The 27,730-nt window shown below is 44.5% G+C and overlaps 1 protein-coding gene across 1 annotated transcript in view; it reads left to right on the top strand.

Annotated features, from left to right (window-relative positions):
* The first annotated feature begins 409 nt into the window (after positions 1-409).
* Positions 410-27,730, top strand: part of LOC124712245 (mucin-5AC-like) — a 53,472-nt gene continuing 26,151 nt past the window's right edge. Inside the window, exons 1-2 of the mRNA XM_047242539.1 lie at positions 410-3,919; positions 21,009-22,954. Coding sequence (XP_047098495.1) covers positions 410-3,919; positions 21,009-22,954 — 5,456 coding nt within the window. The remainder of the gene's footprint in view (positions 3,920-21,008; positions 22,955-27,730) is intronic.

Raw genomic sequence — 27,730 nt, 5'->3', positions numbered from 1 at the left:
ACGGACTACATATGTGTCTCAGTTTAGGTCACCATTATGGAAATCTCATCAGATATTCCATTTGCGGCAAGTAATTGTAGTTGGTTGTACTCTACAACAAGGCTTTAATTGTACAGGGACACCTCCTGAAATGCCAAATAAATGTGTACTTAATTAATAACTGTTTAAAACAATTTTTTTTCAGCACTGGTAGTTCTATCCAGTTTTCGAAAGTAATATCCGAAGATAACGAGAAGTGTTTCTTCCACAGGTGAGTGAGCTGTGTGTATATCCTCGCCCCGTTAGCGCTTGCTGCTTGGAGAAAACCACGGCCGACAGTAGCATCGGGTATGGGTCAGCTGGCGGCAGTGGAGTCAAACCTTCGGGCTTCTCGGGGCCTGGTGAACGCAGTAGTGTGTCTGCTAGCGCGATGTCCGCAGAAGTCACCGCAGCAAAGCAACGCAACGTGTACCAAGGACGAAGACTGAGACGCTCCGGAAGACGACGATGGGTAGCTGCCAGTCCAGTGATAATCCGCAATTTGAATTCGCAAAGCAAAGACGCTAAGAGCTCTATAATGACAGAAAATGAAACTGATCGAAATAAGACGCGGAATGTGGCAACAAAAACACTATTGCCACATTATTCTGCGAGTGTCACAACGCATGAGTCAGAGCGTCTCACTGGATCTTTCCTTGCGCATGCAAGAGAACTTCCTCAATCTGACCGTCTTCAAGGAGACATTATGTCTTTAAAGACAGCACAAATTGAAGATCCGACATCATATGCAGTCACTTCAGGATTCGGTGAGACTGAAGCAATTTCCGGTCAACCTCTCCCTGCACAAAGCACCACCACGTTTGAGGAAGAAACTTCACAACGCTCGCTGGAAGCAGATGGCGAGCGTTCTGAAAGTTCAAAGCGGAAACTGGTGTCATATAACAGTGATAGTTCACAAACCAGTGACTCATACGTTAGTACTGAGCAGAGCCCTTCATTAGGTATGCATTTACAGTCTACATCAGAAAATAAAATTTTATCCTCAGACAAAAGCAGACATTTGGCTAGTACCACGACAGCAACGAACACAAGAGATAATTCAGTACTTCATAATAACGACAAAGCAAACTCAAAGCACATGCTACCGCAGGCCACTTTGCAGCAATTACGTGGGTCACCTGATAGTGAAACACAGCAATATTTCTCCACTGACCGTGTTAACCTGGAAGAAACGACTCGAGGTGGCAGCAGCCCAACTAAGCCTCCAGATGCAGAGCCGTGGGGTTCAGAAGTGACACCACCACCATCTCATGACTGGATTGATGCTGGCGACAGCGCTGAATACAAAACATCCATTGGGCCTCCATCGGGGCTTTCGCGATTGCCGAGTAAGCATCGTTGGAAGGCAGATGATTTTTACCAGCAAATGGAAACGACTGGTTCGACCACAGAGTTTCCAACAGTCGAGCCGATAAATTTAAATGGCAAGTGGGACCACACGACAACGTATGACACTCTTACCTCAAGCCAAGGGATACCACAGTCTACTCTGAAGCAGCAGCAAGGACCTCCTTACTTAGAGAAGTCTGGCAGCGGTAAACAGTCAGGAGCGTCTAATGATTCCGTTAGTACAACACACATTCCACGCCCAGAAGAGAATGTGTCCTTAAGGCAGTTGGCGGATTCTAGCAATGACAGTAAAGAGACCTATGATGTCGTACCGCCTTTGGGACTGTTAGCGTCACTAAGCAGTCAATCGTGGAAGGCAGCTAACGTGTCTCACCCATTACCACAGGAGACAAGGGAATCCGAAGCCAAGCTGTCGGTATCTATGACGAATCGTCGTGATTATACCAGCACTGCTGAGTCAAGCAATATTTTACCAAATGCCACTATTCGTCAGTTACATGGACCTCCTGACAATGAATCAGAGTCTTCTACCTCATCTGTCACTCCAAAGCAGGAGAATAGTACTCCAGTAAAATTGTGGAAAGAATCACAAGTTTTGCGGTCAGAAAAAATACCTGCACATAACTGGCCTTCTGTTATTACTAATAGCCGTAACAATCAAGAAACTTCTTCTAATGAACCACCACTAGGTCTTTCGCAGTTACCAAACACACGCCCATTGAAGTCAGTTGCTGTTCCACAGGAACTGGAGACGGTTGCTTCAGCCATCGAGCTGGCTGCGTCGGCATTGGCTACAGGAGAGGCTGCTGATTCAAACCATGCAGTACCAAAGGCCACCGTAAAGCAGCTACATGGACCTCCTGACAGCAAAATTCAGTTATATCCTCCGTCCAAAAATGACAGTGCAGAGGACCAAATGAGAACTAATGACGGTCGAGCAGATACCTCGAAAATAGATCACTGGGGCCCAGAGAAGAGACTCCCTTCACATCGCAGGCCAGACTTCGGAGTTTCTACTGGTCATGACAGTCAGGAAGCATCTTCCATGGGACACCAGCAGGGACTTTCACGGTTACCCAGCAAACGCCTATGGAAGTCAGTTGTTGTTCCACATAAACTGGAAACGGCTTCTTCAGACACCGGAACGCCTGCGTCCACACTGGTGACTACAGAAGAGACATCTAACCATCCACATGTTGCCAACAGTGCTGATTCAAACCACGTAATACCAGAAACCACCGTGAAGCATGGGCCTCCTGACAGTGAAATTCTGCGGTATCCTCCGTCCAAAACTGCCAGTGCAAAGGACCGAATGAAAGCTAATGATGGTCGAGCAGATACTTCTAAAACAGATCACTGGGGTCCAGAGAAGAGACTCCCGTCTTATCGCTGGCCAAACTTTGGAGTTCCTACTGGTCGAGACAGTGAGGAAGCATCTTCCGTGGGACCTCAACAGGGACTTTCACGGTTAGCCAACAAACGCCTATGGACTTTAGTTAACAATGCACAACCAATGATAACCAAAGATTGGACCACAGAGTCTGCATCTGTCTTGACGAATTCAGGTGCTACATTGAGCCACGGAAGCGTCATTGACACTGCTGTGTCAAGCCACATGATACCAAAAGCCACTGTGAAACAGCTGCGTGGGCCTCCAGACAGAGAAACTGAGTGGTATCCTCTATCGGAATTTGTTACCCCAGGGGGTCGAAGAGAAGAGAACAACAGTCCAACCGAGTCCTCACAGCCAGATGGATGGGGTCCAGAGAAAACACTGCCATCTGATAGACGTCCAGATGGTATGACGATTGATTACGAGAGGCAGGAGACATCTATCCCACGCCCTCCACCTGGACATCCACAAGTGCCGAGTAAGCATCCGTGGGAATCATCTGATTTTCCTGAAAGAGAGGACGCGAGAGGTTCGGTCATAAAAGAATTATTAACCATCGAAAAACAAGCAGGGACGTCGATGTCTGGTAAGAATGTGCAGTATCAGTTAAAAGAGGAGCAGAACATTCCTGTCAACGCCGTAACTCCAAAGACAGAACCTAATTTGCTGCCTATTTTGAGGGTGGCACACCTCTTGCTAGAAGCCGCAAAGAAACAAGCCGACGGACCTTCTGACACGGAGTTGCAACGCTCATCTACGAACGAAACTGCTACAGCCCTGAGAGAGTCAGAGCTCTCTCGAATAACAAAACAGTTGTCTACCATCACGCAATTGCTTATTTCTGGATTGCTACTGAACGTACTCACCACTAAGCAACTGCAAGGTTGTTCCCTAGACAGCCCTCTACTGAACTCTACGTCAGAGGAGTTGCTGGGACCTACACTGACGTCACTAAACTTACCGGCTCCTGATGTTGTGACAGCCGCCCCTGGTGTGGCGAGTAGTTACCCAGTCGACTCTCACTACAAAGACACCTCAGTGTGGAATACTTCTTCGGAAACGTCAACAGGCGCCTCCGACACGTTCTCCATTCGATCCTGGGTGTCACGGCCAATACCGGTTGTCCCGCTTCCAGAGGTAAGGTGTAACAAGTTAACTGATTATAATTATGACTATTTGCTTTAAGTTGTTTGGTTGATTTGGGGGAGGGACCAAACAGCGAGGTCATCGGTCCCATAGGATTAGGGAAGGATGGGGAAGGAAGTCAGACGTACCCTTTCGAAGGAACCAACCCGGAATTTGCCTGCAGCGATTTAGGGAAATCACGGAAAACTTAAATCAGATGGCCGGACGCGGGTCTGAACCGTTGTCCTCCCGAATGCGAGTCCAGTATGCTAACCACTGCCTTACATCACTCGGTAGGTTGCAGACATATCAACATGTCCCTATTCCCGATCAGGATATTCTGTCAGTGTACGCGAAAAGTTCCAGACAGTATTCAAGCCTTCATCCCTCTCCTTTGCGAACAGTGCGCGACTAATTACACCATCCGAAGCACGCTTTCCGGACTTCAATTTCCAGTTTAACATGAGCTTCTCCTCTCCCCTACCATACCCTGCATATGCTTCCTCTCGGTACTATGCATGCTGGGATGGAGCATAAAATTACCATCTCGTGTGACTCAACGGCGTAGTACCAGTTTTTCAATCGGACACCACATGGGTGACATGCCTATCCATAATCTACATTCGTAAGCCTAACGGGGAAAGGGGTGTTGCAGTTTAACGTGGCGTCCGAACCAGGTGTCGTTCCTAGCGAATCTTAACTTGATTGAGAGATGAAGGCTAGTTTAAATGCGAACTGAACGGTTTCGTTGGTTCGGTGGGTATTCGATACCATTTTCTCTTACTTTCCTGTCACTCGTGTTGTTACTAGAACATCAGGTCCGACACTGCCGACAAAAAGACAGAAGCTCAAGGTTGAAATTTCGGTCCAACACACGGTTTTAACTTGCCACATACACTCTACAGAAAATTCATTCATAGACTTTTATATAATTTTTATAATAAATTCAAGTCAGGGGTGTTCCCTTGGAAAAGTGATCGAGTTTCTTCGCAGTCCCTTTCCATTTGATCCTGTGCTCGTTGTTTAATGATCTGGGCATTCTGGAGGCGCAGATGTCAATTTATTCCATTAATTTTGGTGTCCTGTGACCATGAATATTCAGTGGTCGGAGGTATTGCCGAAATGTACGTACATAAAGCAAGAAATAACACTACAGACACACGAAATGCATAAGAATCAGAAAAAAAGACACCTGTCTTCAGTTACTGCAAAAGTATAATTTATTCACCAACAGGTTAAAAGCGGTGACTCGTTTTTATTTTACAGGTTACTATCCCTTGCTGTAGGGGCTGTGATTTTTGATATATTGCCTAAACCAGCAAGGTAAAACAGTGGCCACTACTTCCACCACATCAAGTGGATTTAGTGCTCACGTACTCACACTGAGCCGTGAACACTTCGCAGTTTATCAATGAGGGATAATTGAACATGATTACTACTGTTATCGGTGTCATGCGTGCAATGGTCGTGCCAGGCGCGCGATATTGAATCTTTATCCTATCGTTAATAGCGCGAGACCTGCACGACCTTATAGCAACCGTTATAGTTCTGCATTATTCTGTGACACTAAGGGTGATTTCACGTAATGAAAGGGAGCATGTAAGATTAACGGACTCATTTATTAAACAGTTGAGAATCGAACAATAATACAACCAAAAGGGGGTTGGGGGGAAAATGATTCGAGTTCAGCAGCCTGCCCCAACGTACGTTCATAACAAGCCACGATAGCAGGAGAAAAGGAATTTTAGTAACGATCGCCGTATTATCAAGTAGAATCCCATTTAGTAAAGGAAGGGGTTGCAGGAATGCAACGACCACCACCATGAATCAGCCAAAGACCAAGAAAGATGCTACTGTGCGTGAATCGCTAGGTAGCCTCCCGTACTAAAGGAATAAAACCCGCAAGACGCGAAACTATTCACAATGACCTATAACGTTGCCTCTGGGCCGCAGGGCGCGAATCTACAGTGCACGTCGGCGCTCATGCTTACCGAACTTTATCTCCTGGAAGCAGCACCTCCCGTCTCCGGCACGGTCACACTAGAACTGAACTACTGCCCCTTTGTCCACTATCCACCCGCGGAAGGCGGTTGGCGCCTACCGGCGAAAATCGGGCGCGCACCTGAACTGGCCAATCAGAGGGCCGGAATTTCACAGGGAGGCGACCTCGCGACGTTAAAATCGAGCAGAAATAGCGGTTACTAGGTTGCTAAGGCAGGTTGTAGAACTGAGAACAGGAGAAACTTTGGCCACTACTGAATGTTAAAACGACACCACGTGCTACCCTGGCTATCGGAAAAGGGATGGGAAACGGGAAGCCATCATGGCTGCTAGGAAGACTGCTGCCCTCGCCCATAAATAAAGAAAATTTCTAGCGCCAAGCTCCTCTCACAGATCAGTGTGAGACAAACTGTAAAAATCGTCAAATAAATCAGGCCACCCATAGAAATTATTAATATTGCCTGAATTACAATTTTACCGAATTCAGAATGCTGGGATTAGAAATATGAAATACGAGCACTGAATGGTAAATGAAGTGCACGTCTTTCAAGGTTTTCGGTCAGTTAATTCACGTGGTAGCAACTACATATTGCAGCAGCAAGTAAAAGAATAATAATATATATAATAATAACACTGGATACAAACAGCATTTCTATTTCTGAATAGAAAATTTATATTAAAAATATTCGTACACTAAAAGAGACGAAGGTTATCCAAGTTAGCCAAGAGTCGCTGTGGTATTTTCTGTTATTGCATTCACAATATCCGTTGCTAGTGAAGTTTATTTCAATGGGTAAAAAAGAAACTGCGCTTTTGTAAGTAAAATTATGTTCGTACCTTGTGTGCCAAGTTTTTATAAATTTGTACTACTTTCAGAAAGTTCACTTTAGTAACGCAAAAATTGTTAGAAATTAATATGCAAATGGAGAATGTAAATAAATTAAACACAGTTTCAAACTTTCTCTGTAATAAACTGAAAAAGTAAACGCAGTTTGCAGTTTGTGAAAAAATTGAAAAGAGTCGCAGAACATCAATAATAGTCCTACGTCTTTTGTGCTTATTATCGTGTTTCAATGGAAACTGCAAGGAAGTTCATGTACTGTTATTATGTAAATACTGCAGGCAATATAGAATCACACTGACGATTAATCTACTTCAAGGGGCAGCACAGGACTGAGAGACGAAAATAAAACCATCTATATTCATAAATTGATATCAGTACGTAAAAATATAAATGGTTTCTGAGAGTATTCACTTCCTGGAGGCTCGTTGTACGCTGAGAAATAACTGTGATCTGACTACTTTTTTAACAACCTAAAAGTTGTGGATAAAATCTTTTGTGTTTTAAATACCAAGATCAAGGATACGTCATATACTGATTCATATGAATCATTGAGCATTCCGGAGGGTCGTTAAAGTTAGCAAAATGAATCACCTGTAGGTTCCAAAATCCTGCCAGCATCCCATCTAGCACAATGGCTATGCGTAGGGAGTTACAAAGGGTGGGGTGCAACGATCGAGCAGCTCACATCAGCCATACGATTCTGTAGTTATAGAGGTGGTGTAAACAGCTTCGCCGCTGGGGAGTGGATTACTGTAAACGAAAGTCATAAGTTACGCTACATCCCGTGGCAGTCCCATGGAACGGTTTGGGTCCGATGAAAGCCTGATGAGCGTTGCCTGTCATCGTCTGTAACACCAACAGTAACGTACGGAGGAGGCGGCATTACTGTATGGGAGTTATCCGTCGTTAGAGTGAAGTCCCGTTATTGCGCTTCAGTTAATTTTAAGTGGAGGAGAGAATGAAGACGTTTTACAGCAGTGTGCACTCTCCGCTGCAGGGTGAAAGGTACGTTCCGCAATATACACAAGCAATAGACCTGTGTCACGACCGTCGCAGTAGGTGGTAAAAACAAGGAAGAAAAATTTGCGTTTGAGATCTCTTTAACGACGGAGTCTTAATTTGCAAAGTATACTTTGTGTGTGGAGAAAAAGGAGGAGTAGATCATGTACGTTTCGAAGGAACTAACCCCCGCATTTATCTTAAACGTTTTGGCAAATAGTGGAAAACATTAAAGATGAAAACAAAGCTGGTTTTGGGTAAAATCTGCAAGGATTTTGTATTATAACTGTTTTTTGGCCAATAGTGGAAAACATTAAAGATGAAAACAGAGCTGGTTTTGAGCAAAATCTACCCGGATTTGTGTTATAACTCCGCTTTTTGGCCGAATTACGTTTTCTAGAAGTACCCTCAGGTGTGGAGAAAGAACACTTTTTTACACTCACAGAGGAGAGCAATGCCATCAGCGAATCTTACGAGTATCACTGATGGTCTTTGAGCCGAGATGTTAAACCAATCCGAACCTTTGTTTCATTCCGTCTTTACTTCTTCGATGCACACGTTGAAACGTAGAGACGAAACAATTCATCTCTGTTTTACACATTTTACAGGTCGAGCATTTCGTTCCTGATCTCCCAGTCTAATTTTCTCAATCTTGATTGTTCTACATTGTGTTTATTAGGCGTCTTTCCTTACAGCATACCATTTTCTCAGAATTTCGAACGTCTTGCACCAGTTTACATCTTCGAATGCTTTTTATAGGTCAATAAATTCTATGAACGTCTCGATTTTTAAGGTGTTAGTTCCATTATCAAGCACAACGTCAGTATTACCTCTCTGGTGCCTTTACGTCTCCGAAAGCAAATCTGATCATGCAACAGTACTTCCATTTCCTTTCCATTCTTCAGTATATTATTCTTGTCATCAATTTCAGTGTTTGTGTTTTTTATTTTTTTGCCTGGAGGGAAAGGGGAGGGGCGACCAATCTAGTGACTGCCCGCCAGGAGTTCCTGACCTGCGACAGCCTCTTCATCTGAGCGTAACACTTGCAACCTACGTCCTCAAGTATATACTGGATGTGTTCCAATCTCTGACATACTCTACAGTTTTTGCCCTCTACAGTTCGCTCTAGTGCCATAGAGGTTAATTCCCGATGTCTTAACACAATTATCAACTTGTCCCTCTTTCTTGCGGGCGTTTTCTGTATGCTTCTTTCTTCACCGATTATGTGAAGAGCTCCTCATTACTTACCAGTCCACCTAATTTTCAGCATTCCTCTGTAGCATCACATCTTATACGCTTCGATTCTTTCCTGTTTAGCTTTTCCCACTATACATTCTCAGCAACTTCTTCCTCGAATTAAAGCCTATGTTTGATGCAGTAGACTTCTTTTGGCAATGAATGACCATTTTGCTTGTTCTGGTATACTTTTTATGTCCTCCTTGCTTCATCCGTCATTGGTGATTTTGCTTCCAAGGCAGCAGAATTCCTTATCTTCACCTACTAATTAGGATGATAAGTTTATCGCTACTCTCATTTATCTTGTTTCTCAGTACTTTCGAATCTTTTCGCTTTAGTGTCTATTCATATTCTGTACTCATCAGACCATTCCATTCGACAGCCTGTATCCTCCGCCTTCCTAATCGTCCTACTGGACTACGATATAAGTAACCGTCACGGCGTATGCCTGGTGAAATTTTACAGTGAACAAGGCTGTCGTTACCGAAGGAAAATGACGCCGGTTAATTGACAGAAAGTGTACAACAGACCCTTTTAAAGGAATAATCTATTATAAATCTAATCTAAACACTGATGATAATTTTCGCTAGCGAACCACACAAGGGGAGGGGCGGGGGGAAGGGGTGTACCACGTAATATTTTCTACTAAAATTACTGATAATACAAAAAATTACTGATTAGCTAGAAAGGGGATAATTAAACGGTCGCCAGCCCACTAGGGCAATGAATCTCCAGAATCTTAAGAAAGGTAATGGCCAACGGACTTGCCGCAGTGGTAACACCAGTTCCCGACAGATCAGCGAAGTTAAGCGCTGTCGGGCTGGGCACTTGGATGGGTGACCATACGGTCTGCCGAGCGCTGTTAGCAAGCGGGGTGGACTTAGCTGCGGCGAGGCAAACTGAGGAGCTACTTGATTGAGAAGTAGCTGCTGCGGTCTTGTAAACTGACATACGGCTGGGAGAGTGAGGTGCTGACCATATATCCCTCCATATCCGCATCCAGTGACAGCTGTAGCTGAGGATGACATGGCGGTCGGTCAGTACTGTTGGGCCTTCCAAGGGCTATTGAGACGGAGTTTACTTTAAGAAAGGTAATGGCAAAGAAATTTAAGTAAATAATCACTGGCGCGGCATCAGAAGGTTATTACGCTTTTCCACAAGACTTTGGGAGAAAATAAACGAATCAGAAAGCACTTAGTTTGCAGTCACTTTTTCTGAAATACTAAATTTTAAAAGTGAAGTTAAATGAAGTTATTGGTTAAACTAATGGCTGGCTGTAAATAAAACTTTGTTATGTGAAAAAATGACTTTCAATAACCTCGGTGTAACGTAACGAAAAATTTAGAAAAAGGCAAGTAATTTGCTTTTGATTGTTGAAAGATTGAATTTATTTCAAGCAAATTAGAAACTGAATTTTCTTTTAATATAACAACAATAAAATACACACCAAGCCAGAAGAAGTTACTCGCTAAGCTAATTAGAGGATAAATGGAAAAGCGCACTCTTCATTTGTGCTGTATCTTTAGTTATTAGTTATGCCAGCGTCATTTTACGTTACTTTCAGTGAATGAAGTAAATACTCAGAACTGAAAATTATTTAAGCCTCTGTTATGGAACACAAGAATGAACAGTTACTAAGACAGAAAATTTAGACTGAATCTGGTCATTAGCAAACAAACAAAACTGCCAGCAAATAGTAATCATGTTTCACATTTTTACGACACTCGATGATAGTGTGGAAAGAAAAGGGACTCTGTTTGGTAATGCTATCTGAGGACAATGACAAAACAGGTGCTCTACAAGTTTTAACTATTGCAGGTTATTATTCAAGTTAGTTCAAATGGTTCAAATGGATCTAAGCAGTATGGGACTTAACATCTGAGGTCATCAGTCCCCTAGACTTAGAACTACTTAAACCTAACATAAGGACAGCACACACATCCACGCCCGAGGCAGGATTCGAACCTGCGACCATAGCAGCAGCGCGGTTCCAGACTGAAGAGCCTACAACCGCTCGTCCACAGCGGCCGGTATTTTAGTTAGTCATACTTTGTGAAAGAAATGCCAGTGGGTAATGCTTCTACAAGTTTGCTCATATTTTGTTACTTAACACTCTAACGATGTTGTAGTTCAGCAGACGACAGAGAATGTAGCCGACAATAACGCTCAGCTGCCGCTGTCGCTACTGTTGCTGCTGGTTGATAACCCTGAGTCGTTTCCAGAGCCACGGACAATTATGGGACAGGCAATAATTAGAACTGCAGCTTCCTCTGCCTGTCCACACCTACCCTAATCTCAATACTCAGGGATTAACAAATGAGGTGCGCCTACACTGGCGCGAGCATAACTGCACATAGCGTCTGCGGGAGCGCCCAACAAACAGTTCCGCAGTCTTTCATTACTCAAGCTGCTCTGCCTCCTCTCTGGCCGCAGCGCGACGGAGACTCTCCATACACAAAGATAAACAACGGCACAGCTACTGCCATTTCGTCGTTGATGGCGATGCATTGAAATAAATTTCCCTTCGCTATTACCCAGCAAATTACAATATTAGCGTTATAATTACAATGAATTTTATACAGTCAGAAATAAATACACTATTACACTCATTACGTTTTCAATATAGTTTCTGTAATAAAGCTTTGAGATTCAGAATTAACAGTACAGTACAAATTATCAATGGATATGAAACGGCGCAAAATTTTGTCTGGTGCAGAAGGTATATTATCTGCATTTTTGGTGTTAGAAGATCCTGTAATTCTCTTTCACTTCCACACAGGATAGAAACGTCATCAGCGAAACCTATCATTGATAACCTTTCACAATGAATTTTAATCCCAGCTCTGAACATTTCTTTTATTTCTGTAATTGCTTCGTCGATGTATAGATTAAATAGTAGGCGCGAAAGGCTGCATCCGTGTCTTACACCTTTTTAATGCGAGCACTACGTTCTTGGTCATTCAGTGTAATTGTCCCTTGTTTTACGTGCCCTATCCTAACCGTCTTTGCCTTTACCTTACGCGTGTTTTCCTCAGAATTTCTAACATCTTGTCCAATTTTCCACGTCAATGAAATCTATGAGCGTGACATGATTTTTCTTCAGTCTTTCTTCCATTATCAAATGAAAGCTACATCTCTGGTGCCTTTTCCTTTCCCAAAGCGAAGCTGATATTCATCTTAGGGATCCTCAAGTTTCTTTTCAATTTTCCTGTATATTTCTTTACAGCAACATTGATACATTAGCTGTTAACTTGCTTGTGCGATGGTTCTGGCACATATTCGCCCTTGATTTCTTGGAAATTGTCTGGATGATATTTTTCTAAGTCTGTGTCACCAGTCTTATTCATACTACACACCTACTTGAACGCATTCGGGAGGACGTCAGTTCAAACCCGCGTCTGGCCATCCTGATTTAGGTATTGAGTGATTTCCCTAAATGGCCTCAGCCAAACGTCGGGATGGTTCCTTTAAAAGAGCATGACCGATTTTCTTCCCCATTCTTGCCTAATCCGATGGGACCGATGATCTCGCTGTTTGGTCCTCTCCCTCCAAATCTACAAATCTACCTACCTGAATAGTAGTTTTGTTGCCACTTCACCCAGTGTTTTTAGAAATTGCGAAGGCATATTATACATGCCTTCTGCCTTATTTTATCTCAAGTCTTCCAGAGCCCTTTTAAATTCTTACCGCCTATATCCTCCACACTGACACCAGTTTCTTCTTCTATCAGGTCGTCAGACAACTCGACCCCCTCATACAGGCCTTCAGCGTACTCTTTCCTCCTATCCCTTTGCACTTACTATGTTACCACCCTTGCCTTTAATGTAACTGAAGGTTGCTTCGACTCTTCTATATGCTGAGTCAGTCCCTCCAACGATCATTTCTTTTCAGTTTTCTGCACGTTTTGGGACTGACTTTCGGCAATAGCGGACTTGATTGGTTGCGAGGGTCGAGTGCAGCGTTGATGTTGAATGCAAAGTTCTTTCACAGTGCGTGTGGTCTGACATATTAAGGCATAGCACATTGGCAAGACATTTTGTATACTTCAATCTTCCGTAATAAGAAACCGTCTTACACTGATCCCAGTCTAGTAATTTGTTACCATGCTTCCCCTCCACACCTCAGCCCCCCCCCCCCCCACCTCTACGCATAAAAGCTCCTGCTTCTGTTTTTAGTAATTACTTGTGTTAAAATTCTCTAGAGCTTACTGCAGCGTCACGTCTTTTTAAAAATTCAATTGCTTTCGACTCAATACTCCTCGGCTAGTTTCAAGTGTCAGTCACCATTTGACAATACTCTAGGGTATTCGGTCGAAAGCTCTCGTACTTTAAACTGCTAGACGCAGCTGGAAGCCCGAGTGATAATTAGGAGTATATACCGCCTCAAATATGTTGTGTACTTATAAAAATAATCTTGAAGTTTTTTTGTAGTTCTTGTCCCTACCATTTGCAACTTTCCATTTACGTGAGATGGGATATGCAAATGCTAGCCAAGAATGCAGGTTGCGCTTTTGTGTTGGATCACGAATGGCACCTGTGTGATGTCTTCAGTCCGTGTCAGACGTGATCAGAACAGTGCTGTGTGTAGTCGTGAGGGCCTTATGTGGTGGCAAAATTGTTGGTACTCGTATGTTGGGTGCTCCCTCAATCAGGGTAGCCTACGTGGTGTTTCAGGACGCACTGTATCGAAGATATACTGTATACGACTTATAGACAAAGTGGAAAAACATCAATCCGCTAAGTCGCAAACACTGATGAAACTGAGTGATGAATGATCATGATGGACGGACAGTGAAGAGGATTATGACGAAAAATAAGATGACGATATCAACAACAAAACAAGACGAATGGACTCCATCAGCAGGGAATTGCAGGGAATGCTCACAAAACCAGTCCTGGACGACGTGACCTGTGTGAAAAGGTGCCCTATCTTCTTGGAACATAGCACTACATTTGGGGAAAATAATATTGTACCATTGGATGGACCTCTTGAGCCAAAATGGTAACACAATCCTTGGCAGTAACGCGATCCTGCAGAGTAACCAGAGGGTCCATGGTAACGCTGCCCAGATCATTGCTAACCCCCCTCCGTCCGCAGCTCGTGGTCGTGCGGTAGCGTTCTCGCTTCCCACGCCCGGGTTCCCGGGTTCGATTCCCTGCGGGGTCAGGGATTTTCTCTGCCTCGGGAAGACTGGGTGTTGTGTTCTGTACTTAGGTTAGTTAGGTTTAAGTAGTTCTAAGTTCTAGGGGACTGATGACTATAGATGTTAAGTCCCATTGTGCTCAGAGCCATTTGAACCATTTTTTAACCCCCCTCCCCCCACGTTTCTCTCACTGGGCGTGATCTCGGCCAGATGGAAACAGTGTGATACAAGACTCATGCCATAAACTGACCTTTTTCCAATGCCACATAGTTCAGTTCTATAGCTTTTTTGCGCCATTGATGAGCAGGATGAGCATTTGCCTGCTGATGGAGCTCGATTCGTGTTGTTTTGGAGGGGCTATCGCTGCCTTATTTTTCATCATAATCCTCTTCAATGATCGTCCATCACGATCAGTCATCTCTCAGTTTACCAGCGTTCTGACTCAGAGGACGAGGTTTTTCGGTTTTCTCTTTACGCCGTATAAATTTTTGATGCAGTGCCTCTGGAAATTCCCAACACTTATGCTGCCAGGAGCACACACCATATGAGCATCAACAATTTGTCCTCGCTCGAACTCAGTTACCTCCAACATAATGCACTCACGACTACACACAACACTGTTCTGATCACGGCTGACACGTACTGAGGACATTACACTGGTGCTGTGTGTGGACGAATACTAGAACGTAACCTGCAGGCTGGATAGCATCTGCATTTATGTCGAAGCATGCATTTCTTTTTTTTTCTCTAAAATCTGTAGTTAAGCACGTGGATGGGAAGTTGAAAATGAAAGGGACAAGGGCTACAAAAATACTTCAAGATTTTTGCTGTAAGTACACAAATACACAACATACGAATCCATTGTTTCGTGTGAATACATATTGAGTAATATCATTCGAGCCTCTAGCCGTGTCTAGCAGCTTAGAATCCACGAGCTCTCTACGGAGCACCCCCGGGCCATTGCCAAGTAGGGACTGACACTTGAAAATAGCAGAGGAGCATGCAGTCGAAAGCTTTTGGATTTTAAACGATTTGACACTGTAAGAAGCCGGAGAGAATTTTAACACAAGTAATTACTAAAAGACGAATCACGATCTTTGAGTGTGGGAGGTGGGGCGGGTAAAGGCAGGCGGGAGAAAGGAATGGGGAAGGGGGGCATGGGAACAAGTTACCAGACTCAAGAGAGACCACGTATCACGTGAATGTTGTTGAACGTGAGTAAATTTCTCACGTTAGAATAAGAAGGGAAATTCGCTTTCAAGATTAGTACGGTCAAACGAAGGCAAGTCTCAGAAACAACTTTGAAAAAACTTGTTTTATATACGGAGAACAAAAGATAGAATAGGTTGCAGAGTCCTTCCACAAATAACAAGACTCGCAAATTTAGTAAGCGACAGAAAAGCGTAAAGAACCTACGAAGTCCCGTAAAGAACCATCATTAAGAACATCCTAGGGCGAGCGTTTGTCTATAGGACAAAGCAGTGCAGTAAGTATACGTCCTTCCGGAGGCGGCGCTCCTTCAAGACCTGTGGCGGGAACAGGAAACAGTCTCAGAGAGCAAATGGAACCTGCTGGGCGAGAGTTACATGTTCGTATGACCAACCCCTAAAATGCTATTCCGCGTCTTTGTAATGAGTAAATACCGCAGGTGGAGCGCACAATCCTACAAAGTAATCCGGCTAGAATCCCATGCGATGGTCAAATTACGTGAAGTAATCGCTGCTGGGCACCTAAAGTCATTTGATTTAGTGGGTATTTCATGGAACTTTCCTAATGTGCACGTTTCAGTTTCAACGAAAGTCTACCGTTAATTGTGATCCGAGGTTGTATCGGTTCCGGAGTATGCCTTAAAGCCAAAATTTGATTTCGAAATCTCTTTCTGACTACCATGTAATACCGCTGGAATCTTCCAGTGTCACTGGGCATTTTACTAAAATAACATCTCTCCTTGTGGTTTCTGAACAATGTATTCGTTATTACTAGATAAACTTTATTGCAAAAAATAATTGAAAACCTTGGCTGTAAATAATGGCAAGAGACAGTCAATGAGAACAGAGATACATGTGGTAAAACATGGTGCGTGATGTGCTTTATTCATTTCAATTGATAGTCCGCGATAAAGCGAGAAATGTCAGCTCTATAATTTCAGATTTTCGTTAATGGCAACTGCGTCAGTATGTGCGTAAGTAAACAGTGGTTAGGTGCCAAAAACGTGGTTAATAGGAGCAAGTAAACAGTGGTAAGTCAGTGGTAACTCATGTGAAATGGACTCAGTCTGTCACTAAACAACGTTAAGTACCCACTCATATATTCTTAAGAATAAAATTTTGGATAGAATTTATAATTTTAAAAACAATTCGTTCGTCGATAAATATTTGAAAACAATGGGTTAACTGAATAAAACCACCACAGAGGAATGCACTTGAAATATCTTACTTTCAAGATTTTAATTGAAACATTACTGTGAAATTTCTCAAAACAACCAGCTTGTCCCCTACAATGGTTTACAATGAAGGTCTTCAGTTAGTCTTCGTTTCCTCCATTCCTACTACCGAGCCCACGTCAATCCGTAACTCTCCATTCTATTTCTTCCCCTACTTCCACATTCCGATCCCCCATGATTATTAGATTATCATCTCCCTCTGCGTACTGAATTAGCCATTCAGTGTCCTCATACACATACTCTCTTGTTTGTGATGTCAGCATGTGTACGTGAACTATTGTTGTTGACATTGCTTTTGCTTTGCTATGATTCTGATGAGAACAGCCCTATCACTGAACTAGTCCCAGTATTTACTCCCTGCGCTATCTTCTGGTTGATAACGAAACTTGCTCTTTTAACACAATTTTCTGCTGCTGTAAATATTACACCTGTCAGATATTCATCTGTCCAGTAAGCCATATCTTCATTCCATTTCACTTCACTGATTGAGGATTTGCATTTTGTTTCTATGATTTTCTAGCTCCCTTGCTACGTTCAAATTTCTGACGTTCCATGCTCTGACTTGTAGAATGTGACTATTTCGTTAGTTATTCAGTCTGTTTACTTACGCCTTGGCTGTCCCCACCTGGAGGTGCGAAAGGAGCACTGATGCGGAACTTAAGTCAGTAGCGGGATCATCATGACACTTTTTTAACTGCAGGTCACATCTCCTGTGGATACGCTTTATGTATTATTAGTGCAGTGGTATCCCACCTTTTAGGGGAAGTTTCCCATCCCAAGAGCAAGATGTTGCCCCGAACTTCGGTCCGCTTCTCCACTTTCTCTGACAAGGCCGTTGGAAGAATGAGGGTACTTTCTATGTCGGAAGACATCGGCCACCATTGCTGATGATTTTCGTTTCATATTTAAGCAGTAACTGGGACCGAACACATGATCAGGACTTCTCGGTTACTAGCCAAAACCACCACGATTAGACCCAAAATCGACTCAAACCAAGGCCTCGGCGCTTGTTCGTGACGTCACTTCAGTTAGGCACGGCGAACGCCAGGTCTCTTGCAGGCATACTCGTATTGGTGGTGGTGTCTCCCTCTCTGACACAGGAAACTGTGAAACTATTGGCGGTAGTTGACGAACACACATTGTTCTGAGAGATTTCTGCAATCAATTAATTGTGCAATTCTTTCCACTTCTTAACAAATAGCGTACTCCTGAACTTAAATTTCCACCTGTTTTAAGGATTGACATACAAAAACAACTTCATGGTCCAGCTGCAACAGAATTCGTACTTCTTTACCTTATTTGAAAATCTGAGGAAGTTACGTTTGTACTAGGTTGCTTTTACAAGAAACTGTGAGCATATTGGTGCTCTTCTTTAGGTATCTATGTTGACTATGGGGTGAGGAGCACTGAATGTTAATGACATACCTTGCGATTGTACACGTTGGGGAGGGGGTGGGTGACAGAAGAAGAGGCAAAAGAGAGATAGTTGTTTTATCAAATAAAATTTTTTTATCTTATAGTTTCTCATTTCAGTTGCAAGAGGGGAATATTTATCTTTTATAATGTGCATATTTAAAAAAGTTTAAGTTCAGCAGTATTTTCGATCTATGAAGCTATTTTGTTTCCTGTTTAGAATTCCTTTCGTTGAAAACGACTGTAATCTAATGACTGGCAACAGTTGGACATTTACACATGTAAATTAGTTCACATTTCCAGTGACGATGTCAAACGAAAATAAATAAAAAAACGAGTTCATTGTAAGGGGGTTGGGGTAAGTTTCGATAGCAAAATGGATCAAGTAAATATAGTTTCTTGAATGTAAAAATTCCGAAGCTTGCAATGGGGCAAAGCATCTCCTCATATTGATCTACGTTTGTCTCGACAGGATTCAGTAATACAGAACTATGATCTTCATTTGTAGCTTTACGATAGTAAGAAAATCTTTCATCTAGATAAAACTGCAGAATCCAAAACAATACCAAACAGTTTGTCCAAAAACAAGAGATTTATAGTGATAAGCGCGCCCAGGTGTTTCTGCCTGCAACAGACCTGGCGTTCGCCTTGCCTAGCTGGCGTGACGTCACCAACAAGCGCCTTCATTTGAGTCGGTGTTGTTAGACCACGGGTAACTGGTTTGAGCTTCCAACTAACATTGCTTGCCTTTTACAGTCCTTACTCCTAGAAAATTTCTTGTAGTTTTTCATTCCTAGTGATATGTCTTAGTTCCTGTACATGTTGTGTATACCCGTTATTCTCTGTAGAGTACGAGAGCGCATACATGTATTCTGGGATTTTCAGACATCTTACTTTACTCGTTAAATCCCTACTATAGTTCAAAATCCTATAAGAAAGAGATCAAAAAGCTTCCGTGCGATGGCCGTACAATCCTGAATCGGATTGCTGATCAGGCAGAATCGCCGTGCGCATTGAAGTTATCATCCCACCGACGCAACAGGTCGAAGATAACCGTTGGGTAAAGCACAGGAACCTGATTCCTGAAGAATTCCGTAACTACCTGTCACAACACATCGTCCTACAGTAACTGACATCACTTCAAGGCGGCTTTAAGGGAGTGAGTGCCTGATAATAGCATGGGGAGAGAACAGGACTAGAGGGGGAATGCTCGAGTGTCTCCTACTTAAGATGAGGCTTGCATCCCAGATCGACTGACGTCTTGTATCGAATCGCGACCACTACGCACCATTCCACAGCTGTGGTTTTCGACAGACATGCTACCCCGTCCACAATCTTAATTCTCCAGCGGCCAAGGAAAGAATAACAGCACGTTGGTGCTATTTCGGCGCACTTGATAATAACGCCACATTTACTGTACACGCGTCGGAAAGACACGGATGCCACACTTATCCCATGCCTATAAATTCCTTGCTTCACTGAAGAGCCAAAGTGTTTGCCTAGTGTCGTGTAAAGCCCTGCTCAAGCACGCAAAAGTGCCGCAACACGACGCGGCATGGAGTCGACTAATGTCTGAAGTAGTTCTGGAAGGACACCACGAATCCTACAGGACCGTCGATAAATCCGTAAGAGTACGAGGGGGTGGAGATCTCTTCTGAACAGCATGTTGCAAGGCATCCCAGATAGGCTCAATAACGTTCACGTAACTCAGAAGAGTGTTTATGGTGCCATTCTGTAGAAATTGTACTGTGCGGCTGGTCCCGGCGGAGGTTCGAGTCCTCCCTTGAGCATGGGTGTGTGTGTTTGTCCTTAGGATAAGTTAGGTTAAGTAGTGTGTAAGCTTAGGGAATGATGACCTTAGCGGTTAAGTCCCATAAGTTTTCACACACATTTTTGTAGAAATTGTGAACGTGTTGTTTGTCGCATTGTCGTGCTGGAATTGCCCAAGTCCGTCGGAATGCAAAACGGACATAAGTGGATGCAGGCGATCAGACAGGATGCTTACGTACGTGTCACCTGTCAGAGTCATATCTAGACGTATCAGAGGTCACATATCACTCCAACTGCACACGTCCCATGCCATTAGAGATCCACCACCAGCTTGAAGAGTCCCCTGCTGACATACATGGCGCATGGATTCATAAGGTTGTCTCCATATCCGTACACGTCCATCCCCTCGATGCAATCTGAAACGAGACTCGTTCGAGCAGGCAACATGTTCCCAGTCATCAACAGTCCAGCGTCGGTGTTGACGGGCCCTGGCGAGGCGTAAAGCTTTGTGTCGTGCAGTCATCAAGGGTACGCGAGTGGGCCTTCGGCACCGAAAGCCCATTTCGATGATATTTCGTTGAATGATTCGTGTGCTGACACTTGTTGATGGTCCAGCATTGAAATCTGCAGGAATTTGAGGAAGGGTTGCACTTCTGTCACGTTGAACGATTCTCTTCAGTCGTCGTTGATGCCGTTCTTACAGGATCGTTTTCCAGCCGCAGCGATGTCAGAGATTTGATGTTTTACCGGATTTCTGATATTCACGGTAAACTCGCGAAACGGTCGCACGGGAACATCCAGACTTCATCACTACCTCGTAGGTATTGTGTCTCATAGCTCGTGCACCACCTTCAAACTCACTTAAATCTTGATAGCCTGCCATTGTAGCAGCAGTAACGGATCTAACAACAGCACTTGCTGTCTTATACAGACGTGGCCGACCACAGGGCTGCATTCTTTCGTTTTACATACCTCTGTATTTTAATACGCATGCCTATATCACTTCCTTTGGCGCTTCAGTGTACGTTGCATATCCGCTGCAGCAATGCTCTCAAAAGGAAACTGCTTGATTGCCCCTTATATTAACTGTACGTAATGCGACTTCAGCTGCAGAGCAAACGTTTCATCACAAATAATTTGTGGCAGAGTTGACTGAAATGTGTTCGGAACAGAGTGTTCTGTCTACGATGAAATTACCTATTACTGTAAGCATTTATAATGGATTTTTATTACTGTTGGCCAAATTTTACAGGGAGTGAGTGACGTAGTTGGCGATCATCCGTCCCCGGATGGGCTGCCTCCTCCACCTCCTCCAGAATTTACGAACGAGGAACTAGACGGTGTAGAATCAGTCGGTGGAAGCTTGGCGAGCGGTTGGCACACCACAACGACGCAGTCTCCTCAAGGTTGCGCAGCATCAAGTGCAGCTACTTCTCAGCCTCCAACCAACTACTGGGACACCACTCAATCCCCATACAACTACTGGTATCCAACCACTACAACTACTCAGTCGCCCTACAATTACTGGTACCAAAATATGAATACGACCCAGTATCCCTATAACTACTGGAACCCCAGCACTACTACAACACAATCTCCTCAAAATTACTGGAATACGAATGAAGCTACTACTCAGCGTCCTTATAATTACTGGGATACAAGCACAACTGCAATACGTCCTCCTTACAACTATTGGTATACAAATAAAGACACAACTCAGAATCCTCTCAATTACTGGGGTACAACCACATCCACAACACCGTCTCCTTATGACTACTGGAATACAAACCAGAACCCACAAAATTTCTGGGAGACAACAAATACGACTACAGCAAGTCCTTACGATTATTGGCAGACAGCCACGACTACGACTCAGTCGCCTTACAGTTATTGGTCTACAACGACACAAGACCCGCGTTACTGGTATACAACACCAACAAGTTCAACGCCCACAAAGTCACCGTACGAAATTTGGTACGATTATTGGTACGGTAACGCCACAACGAGTACTAAATCACCTTACGAAAACTGGTACGATAATTGGTACGGTAACGTCACAACAACTACCAAGTCACCGTACGAAAACTGGTATGATAACTGGTATGGTAGTACAACAACAACAACAACAACAACAACAACAACCAAGTCACCATATGAAAACTGGTATGATAATTGGTATGGTAACACAACAACAACAACCAAGTCACCCTACGAAGACTGGTACGCTAATTGGTATGGTAACGCCACAACAACTACCAAGTCACCGTATGATAACTGGTACAATTACTGGTATAGTAGCTCCAGTACAACGACAAAGTCACCTTATGACAGTTGGTACGACTACTGGTCAAAGAAAAGGACGACGACGACAACACCAAAGACGAGTGAGCCACAGTCACAATATAATTGGTACTACGGCTGGCCAACGACTACAACGAGCAAGCCGCCGCCGACGAACCCAATACAGTCCCAATACAACTGGTACTCTGGCTGGCCCACCACAACCAAGTCTAGTACTACTGAGCCACCAACTACACAGCGGCCATGGTACGACTACTGGTCGGCACCATCTACCACTACGAGCAAACCACCGACAAATGGACAATCACAGTACTACTGGTATTACGGCTGGCCAACACAGACCACATCAAAGAGTACAGAGCCACCTACTACACAGCGACCATGGAACGACTACTGGTCAACGACGTCTCGTCCACCAAGTACACAATCGCAAAACAACTGGTTCGACAGCTGGAAGTTACCCACAACGACACAGCGTCCGTGGTACGATTACTGGTCGACAACCAGTCGTCCTCAGAGCAGTCAGTCGCAGTACGACTGGTACCACAACTGGCTTGGTACCACAACTGCAACAGCGACCTCGCAGCCCCCAACGGAACTTCCGACAACCACTCGTAGTCCGTGGTATGACTACTGGGGAACCACAAAGCGACCTTACGCATGGTACAACAGCTGGGGAAATGGCCCAGCTGCCACCACCACCACCACCACCACCACCGAGTCTCCTACTTCACAAGCACAGGCCACTGGGTCCCCGCCGTACAGTTACTGGTCTCCTGGTCAACAGCCAGCTGGTCCGATGCAGTCTTCCGACAACACCGTCTCGTCTGGTGACAAACCTGCACTGCAGCAGCTGCAGGGCACTCACTATAATCCTGACGGCAGTTACGTCTTGGAGTGAGTATTCGCCTTGGTGCTTTGTTTTCTTGTTCTTATAATCTACACTCATGGTCATAAATTAAGGATAATTGCAGAATGTGGTGCCACACAACGTGGCACTACACCCAACTGGCGCTAACAGCGTAGGCACATAGGGAACACACACAGCACAGATTTGTAAGTCCACGGTAATGGTGATAAGTTGAGAAAACCGTCCCGAAACACATGTGCTGCAAAACATCACTGTTTACTGCGCATGTACACCAACATCAATATGGGACATGATCACCATGCACAAGTACACAGACCGCACAACGGGTTGGCATACTCTGGATCAGGTGGTCGAGCAACATCTGGGGTATAGCCTCCTATTCTTGCACCAGTGACAGTCGGAGATCCTGAAGTGTCGTAGGTGTTTGAAGACGTGCAGCGATACGTCGACCGAGAGCATCCCAGACGTGCTCGATGGGGTTTAGGTCTGGAGAACAGGGAGGCCTCTCCATTCGCCTGATATCTTCTGTTTCAAGGGGTACTCCTCCATGGTGGCAGCTCGGTGGGGCCGTGCGTTATCATCCATCAGGACGAAGGTGGGACCCACTGCACCCCTGAAAAGGCGGACATACTGGTGCAAAATGATGTCCCGATACATCTGAGCTGTTACAGTTCCTCTGTCAAAGACACGCATGGGTGTACATGCACCAATCATAATCCCACCCTACACCATCAAACCACGACCTCCATACAGGTCCCTTTCAAGGACATTAAGGGACTGGTATCTCGTTCCTGGTTCACGCCAGATGAAAACCCGGCGAGAATCACTGTTCACACTATACCTGGACGCGTCCGTGAACATAACCTGGGACCACTGCTCCAATGACCATGTACTGTGTTGTTGACACCTAGCTTTACGGGCTCTCCTTTACCAGGGGTCAGTGGAATGTACCTTGCAGGTCTCTGGGTGAATAAACCATGTATGTTCAGTCGTCTGTAGACTGTCTGGAGATAACTGTTCCAGTGGCTGCGGTAAGGTCCCGAGCAATTCTACCTGCAGTACTCCGTGGCCGTCTGAGATATCGGTCTTCATGTGGTGTTGTACAATGTGGACGTCCAGTACTGTAGCGCCTGGACAAGTTTCCTGTCTGCTGGAATCGTTGCCATATTCGTGAGATCACACTTTGTGGCACACGAAAGGCCCTTATTACGACCTGCTGTGTTTGACCGGCCTTCAGGCGCCCGAATATTCTACCCCTCATAACGTCATAAATACACTCCTGGAAATTGAAATAAGAACACCGTGAATTCATTGTCCCAGGAAGGGGAAACTTTATTGACACATTCCTGGGGTCAGATACATCACATGATCACACTGACAGAACCACAGGCACATAGACACAGGCAACAGAGCATGCACAATGTCGGCACTAGTACAGTGTATATCCACCTTTCGCAGCAATGCAGGCTGCTATTCTCCCACGGAGACGACCGTAGAGATGCTGGATGTAGTCCTGTGGAACGGCTTGCCATGCCATTTCCACCTGGCGCCTCAGTTGGACCAGCGTTCGTGCTGGACGTGCAGACAGCGTGAGACGACGCTTCATCCAGTCCGAAACATGCTCAATGGGGGACAGATCCGGAGATCTTGCTGGCCAGGGTAGTTGACTTACACCTTCTAGAGCACGTTGGGTGGCACGGGATACATGCGGACGTGCATTGTCCTGTTGGAACAGCAAGTTCCCTTGCCGGTCTAGGAATGGTAGAACGATGGGTTCGATGACGGTTTGGATGTACCGTGCACTATTCAGTGTCCCCTCGACGATCACCAGTGGTGTACGGCCAGTGTAGGAGATCGCTCCTCACACCATGATGCCGGGTGTTGGCCCTGTGTGCCTCGGTCGTATGCAGTCCTGATTGTGGCGCTCACCTGCACGGCGCCAAACACGCATACGACCATCATTGGCACCAAGGCAGAAGCGACTCTCATCGCTGAAGACGACACGTCTCCATTCGTCCCTCCATTCACGCCTGTCGCGACACCACTGGAGGCGGGCTGCACGATGTTGGGGCGTGAGCGGAAGACGGCCTAACGGTGTGCAGGACCGTAGCCCAGCTTCATGGCGACGGTTGCGAATGGTCCTCGCCGATACCCCAGGAGCAACAGTGTCCCTAATTTGCTGGGAAGTGGCGGTGCGGTCCCCTACGGCACTGCGTAGGATCCTACAGTCTTGGCGTGCATCCGTGCGTCGCTGCGGTCCGGTCCCAGGTCGACGGGCACGTGCACCTTCCGCCGACCACTGGCGACAACATCGATGTACTGTGGAGACCTCACGCCCCACGTGTTGAGCAATTCGGCGGTACGTCCACCCGGCCTCCCGCATGCCCACTATACGCCCTCGCTCAAAGTCCGTCAACTGCACATACGGTTCACGTCCACGCTGTCGCGGCATGCTACCAGTGTTAAAGACTGCGATGGAGCTCCGTATGCCACGGCAAACTGGCTGACACTGACGGCGGCGGTGCACAAATGCTGCGCAGCTAGCGCCATTCGACGGCCAACACTGCGGTTCCTGGTGTGTCCGCTGTGCCGTGCGTGTGATCATTGCTTGTACAGCCCTCTCGCAGTGTCCGGAGCAAGTATGGTGGGTCTGACACACCGGTGTCAATGTGTTCTTTTTTCCATTTCCAGGAGTGTATGTGTTCTTTGAGCCATTTTCAAAACACACTCACCATTAGCAGGTCTGAAAACGTCTGCACACTTTCTCGCTGCACCGTACTCTGACATGCACCAACACACCTCTGCGTATGTGGATAGCTGCCAGCGCCACCATGCGATGGTCATGACCCAATGTCACAGTAATCTGATAAACCATATTAAAAGGAGAGGACGTTACCTAGGAATTCAAACTATTTGTACGTCTGTAGTCCCTAAAGAGAGGCAGCAGCCTCTCCAGTCCTTCCAGGGGCAACACTCTGGATGATGGCTTTGCTATGTTCGTACTGTGAAAGCCTGAAAACAAGGTATTTAATAATCCGCTTGAGTCAATATTCTGGAGGTAAACAGGCTATAGAACTATCAATAAGTTGTTCTGTTTACTCGGGGTTATATTATTTATTTATTATGTTGAGCTTTCCCTCATTACAGAGGCTTATCTCCAACATAATAATTTATTCGTAAATTGCTATACAAAGAATAAACGTTCTTAAACTATATTTTCAAAATATTCCTTCAGGTGTTTCGATCTTGTGTGTCTTCTTCCTCTGCGTCCATTCTCCTCATTGTGTGCTGTACATTTTGGAGCCAGGTGGTCATAGGTCGGCCTCTTTTTCTTCTCCCCTCCGGCTCCCACTCCAGTATCAATTTTGGTATTCTGGCTTCCTCCATTCGTCGTACATGCCTGTACCACTGTAATTTCTTCCTATTTATACGGCATATATTCTTTCTTTTATTTACATTCTCCTTATTATTTCAGTGTTCCTAATCTTCTCTTTCCTGGAGAGTCTTGCCGATCTCTTCCAGAAGTCCATCTCTAGAGCTTGTAATTTTTAACGTGCTTCAGGTTAATTGTCCAGGTCTCCGTTCCATACAGAACCACACTCTCTAATATAGAGTTGTATATTAATTTTTTAGTTCTGTTGATTACATTTCTGTTCCATAAGACTGAGTTAAGCATTCCAGTGACCTTCCGTCCGCTACTAACTCTTTTATTGGTTTCTGACTCTCCTTTTCCCTCGATTTCTAAAACGGATCCCAAATAACAGAAAGTGTTTATCTTTTTGATTTTCTTTCCTTCAATGTATAGCTCATATGAATCATTAGTCAAGTATTTTGTTTTTTGGTTATTGATCTTCAAACCCCAAGTTCTGTATGCTACTGCTAATTGATTGAACATATAGTTAGCATCCTCCCCATCTTGTGCTATGACTACTTGATCATCAGCAAACAATAAATGATGTAGGTAAACTCCATCTGTTATTTCTAATCCCATACTATTACAGTTACGAGACCATATTCTAAGGCTAATATCTACATAGCTTTTAAATAATGATGGTGACATGGGACAGCCCTGTAAAAGGCCTTGCTTGTTCTAAATTTCTGTGAAAGTTTATTACCAACTTTCACTTGGCATCTGTTATCTTTATACATCTGTTGTATTATTTTAATCAAGGGATGGTTTATGCTTGTCATATGTAGTGCTCTCCAATGTAATTTTCTCGGAACAGTATCATACGCTTTTTCTAGATCTACGAAAATTAATACTATACTTTTGGTTTTCCCCTATGTTTCTCCAAAATCTGTTGTAATGTGAAATTATGGTGTACACATGATCTCCCAGTCGTAAAACCACATTGTTCTTCTTGGGTTCTAAACTTTTTTCCGGTTTGTTTTTGATTACTTTCGCAAAAATTCTCATTGATGTGTTTGTAACACAAATTCCTCGATAGTTTCAAGAAATTTTGAAATCCTGTTCTTAAATATGGTATTAATGTTACCCAGCTTCATATCGTTGGGTACTGAATCTTCATGTATCATTTTGTTGAAGAGCTGTGTTATCAGTTTCACAATTTTGTCACCACCATATTTCAGACACTCCAGATTGATATTGCCTGGTCTAGGTGATTTATCATTCTCTCCTGTTCTCAACACCTGAAGTGCTCGGCGTTATATGTAGAGAAAATATAAAGCGTTAGCGTATGTAATACAGTATTTCCATTCTTGGCGCTACGGGTGGACAGGTTCAAATACAAGAGGAATGAGAATGGACTTAGACAACATGTTAATACTGTAGCTATTATTCG

This window comes from Schistocerca piceifrons, chromosome 8 (genome assembly GCF_021461385.2).
Source record: "Schistocerca piceifrons isolate TAMUIC-IGC-003096 chromosome 8, iqSchPice1.1, whole genome shotgun sequence".
NCBI lineage: Eukaryota > Metazoa > Arthropoda > Insecta > Orthoptera > Acrididae > Schistocerca > Schistocerca piceifrons.
This window is presented reverse-complemented; position numbering and strand designations above follow the sequence as displayed.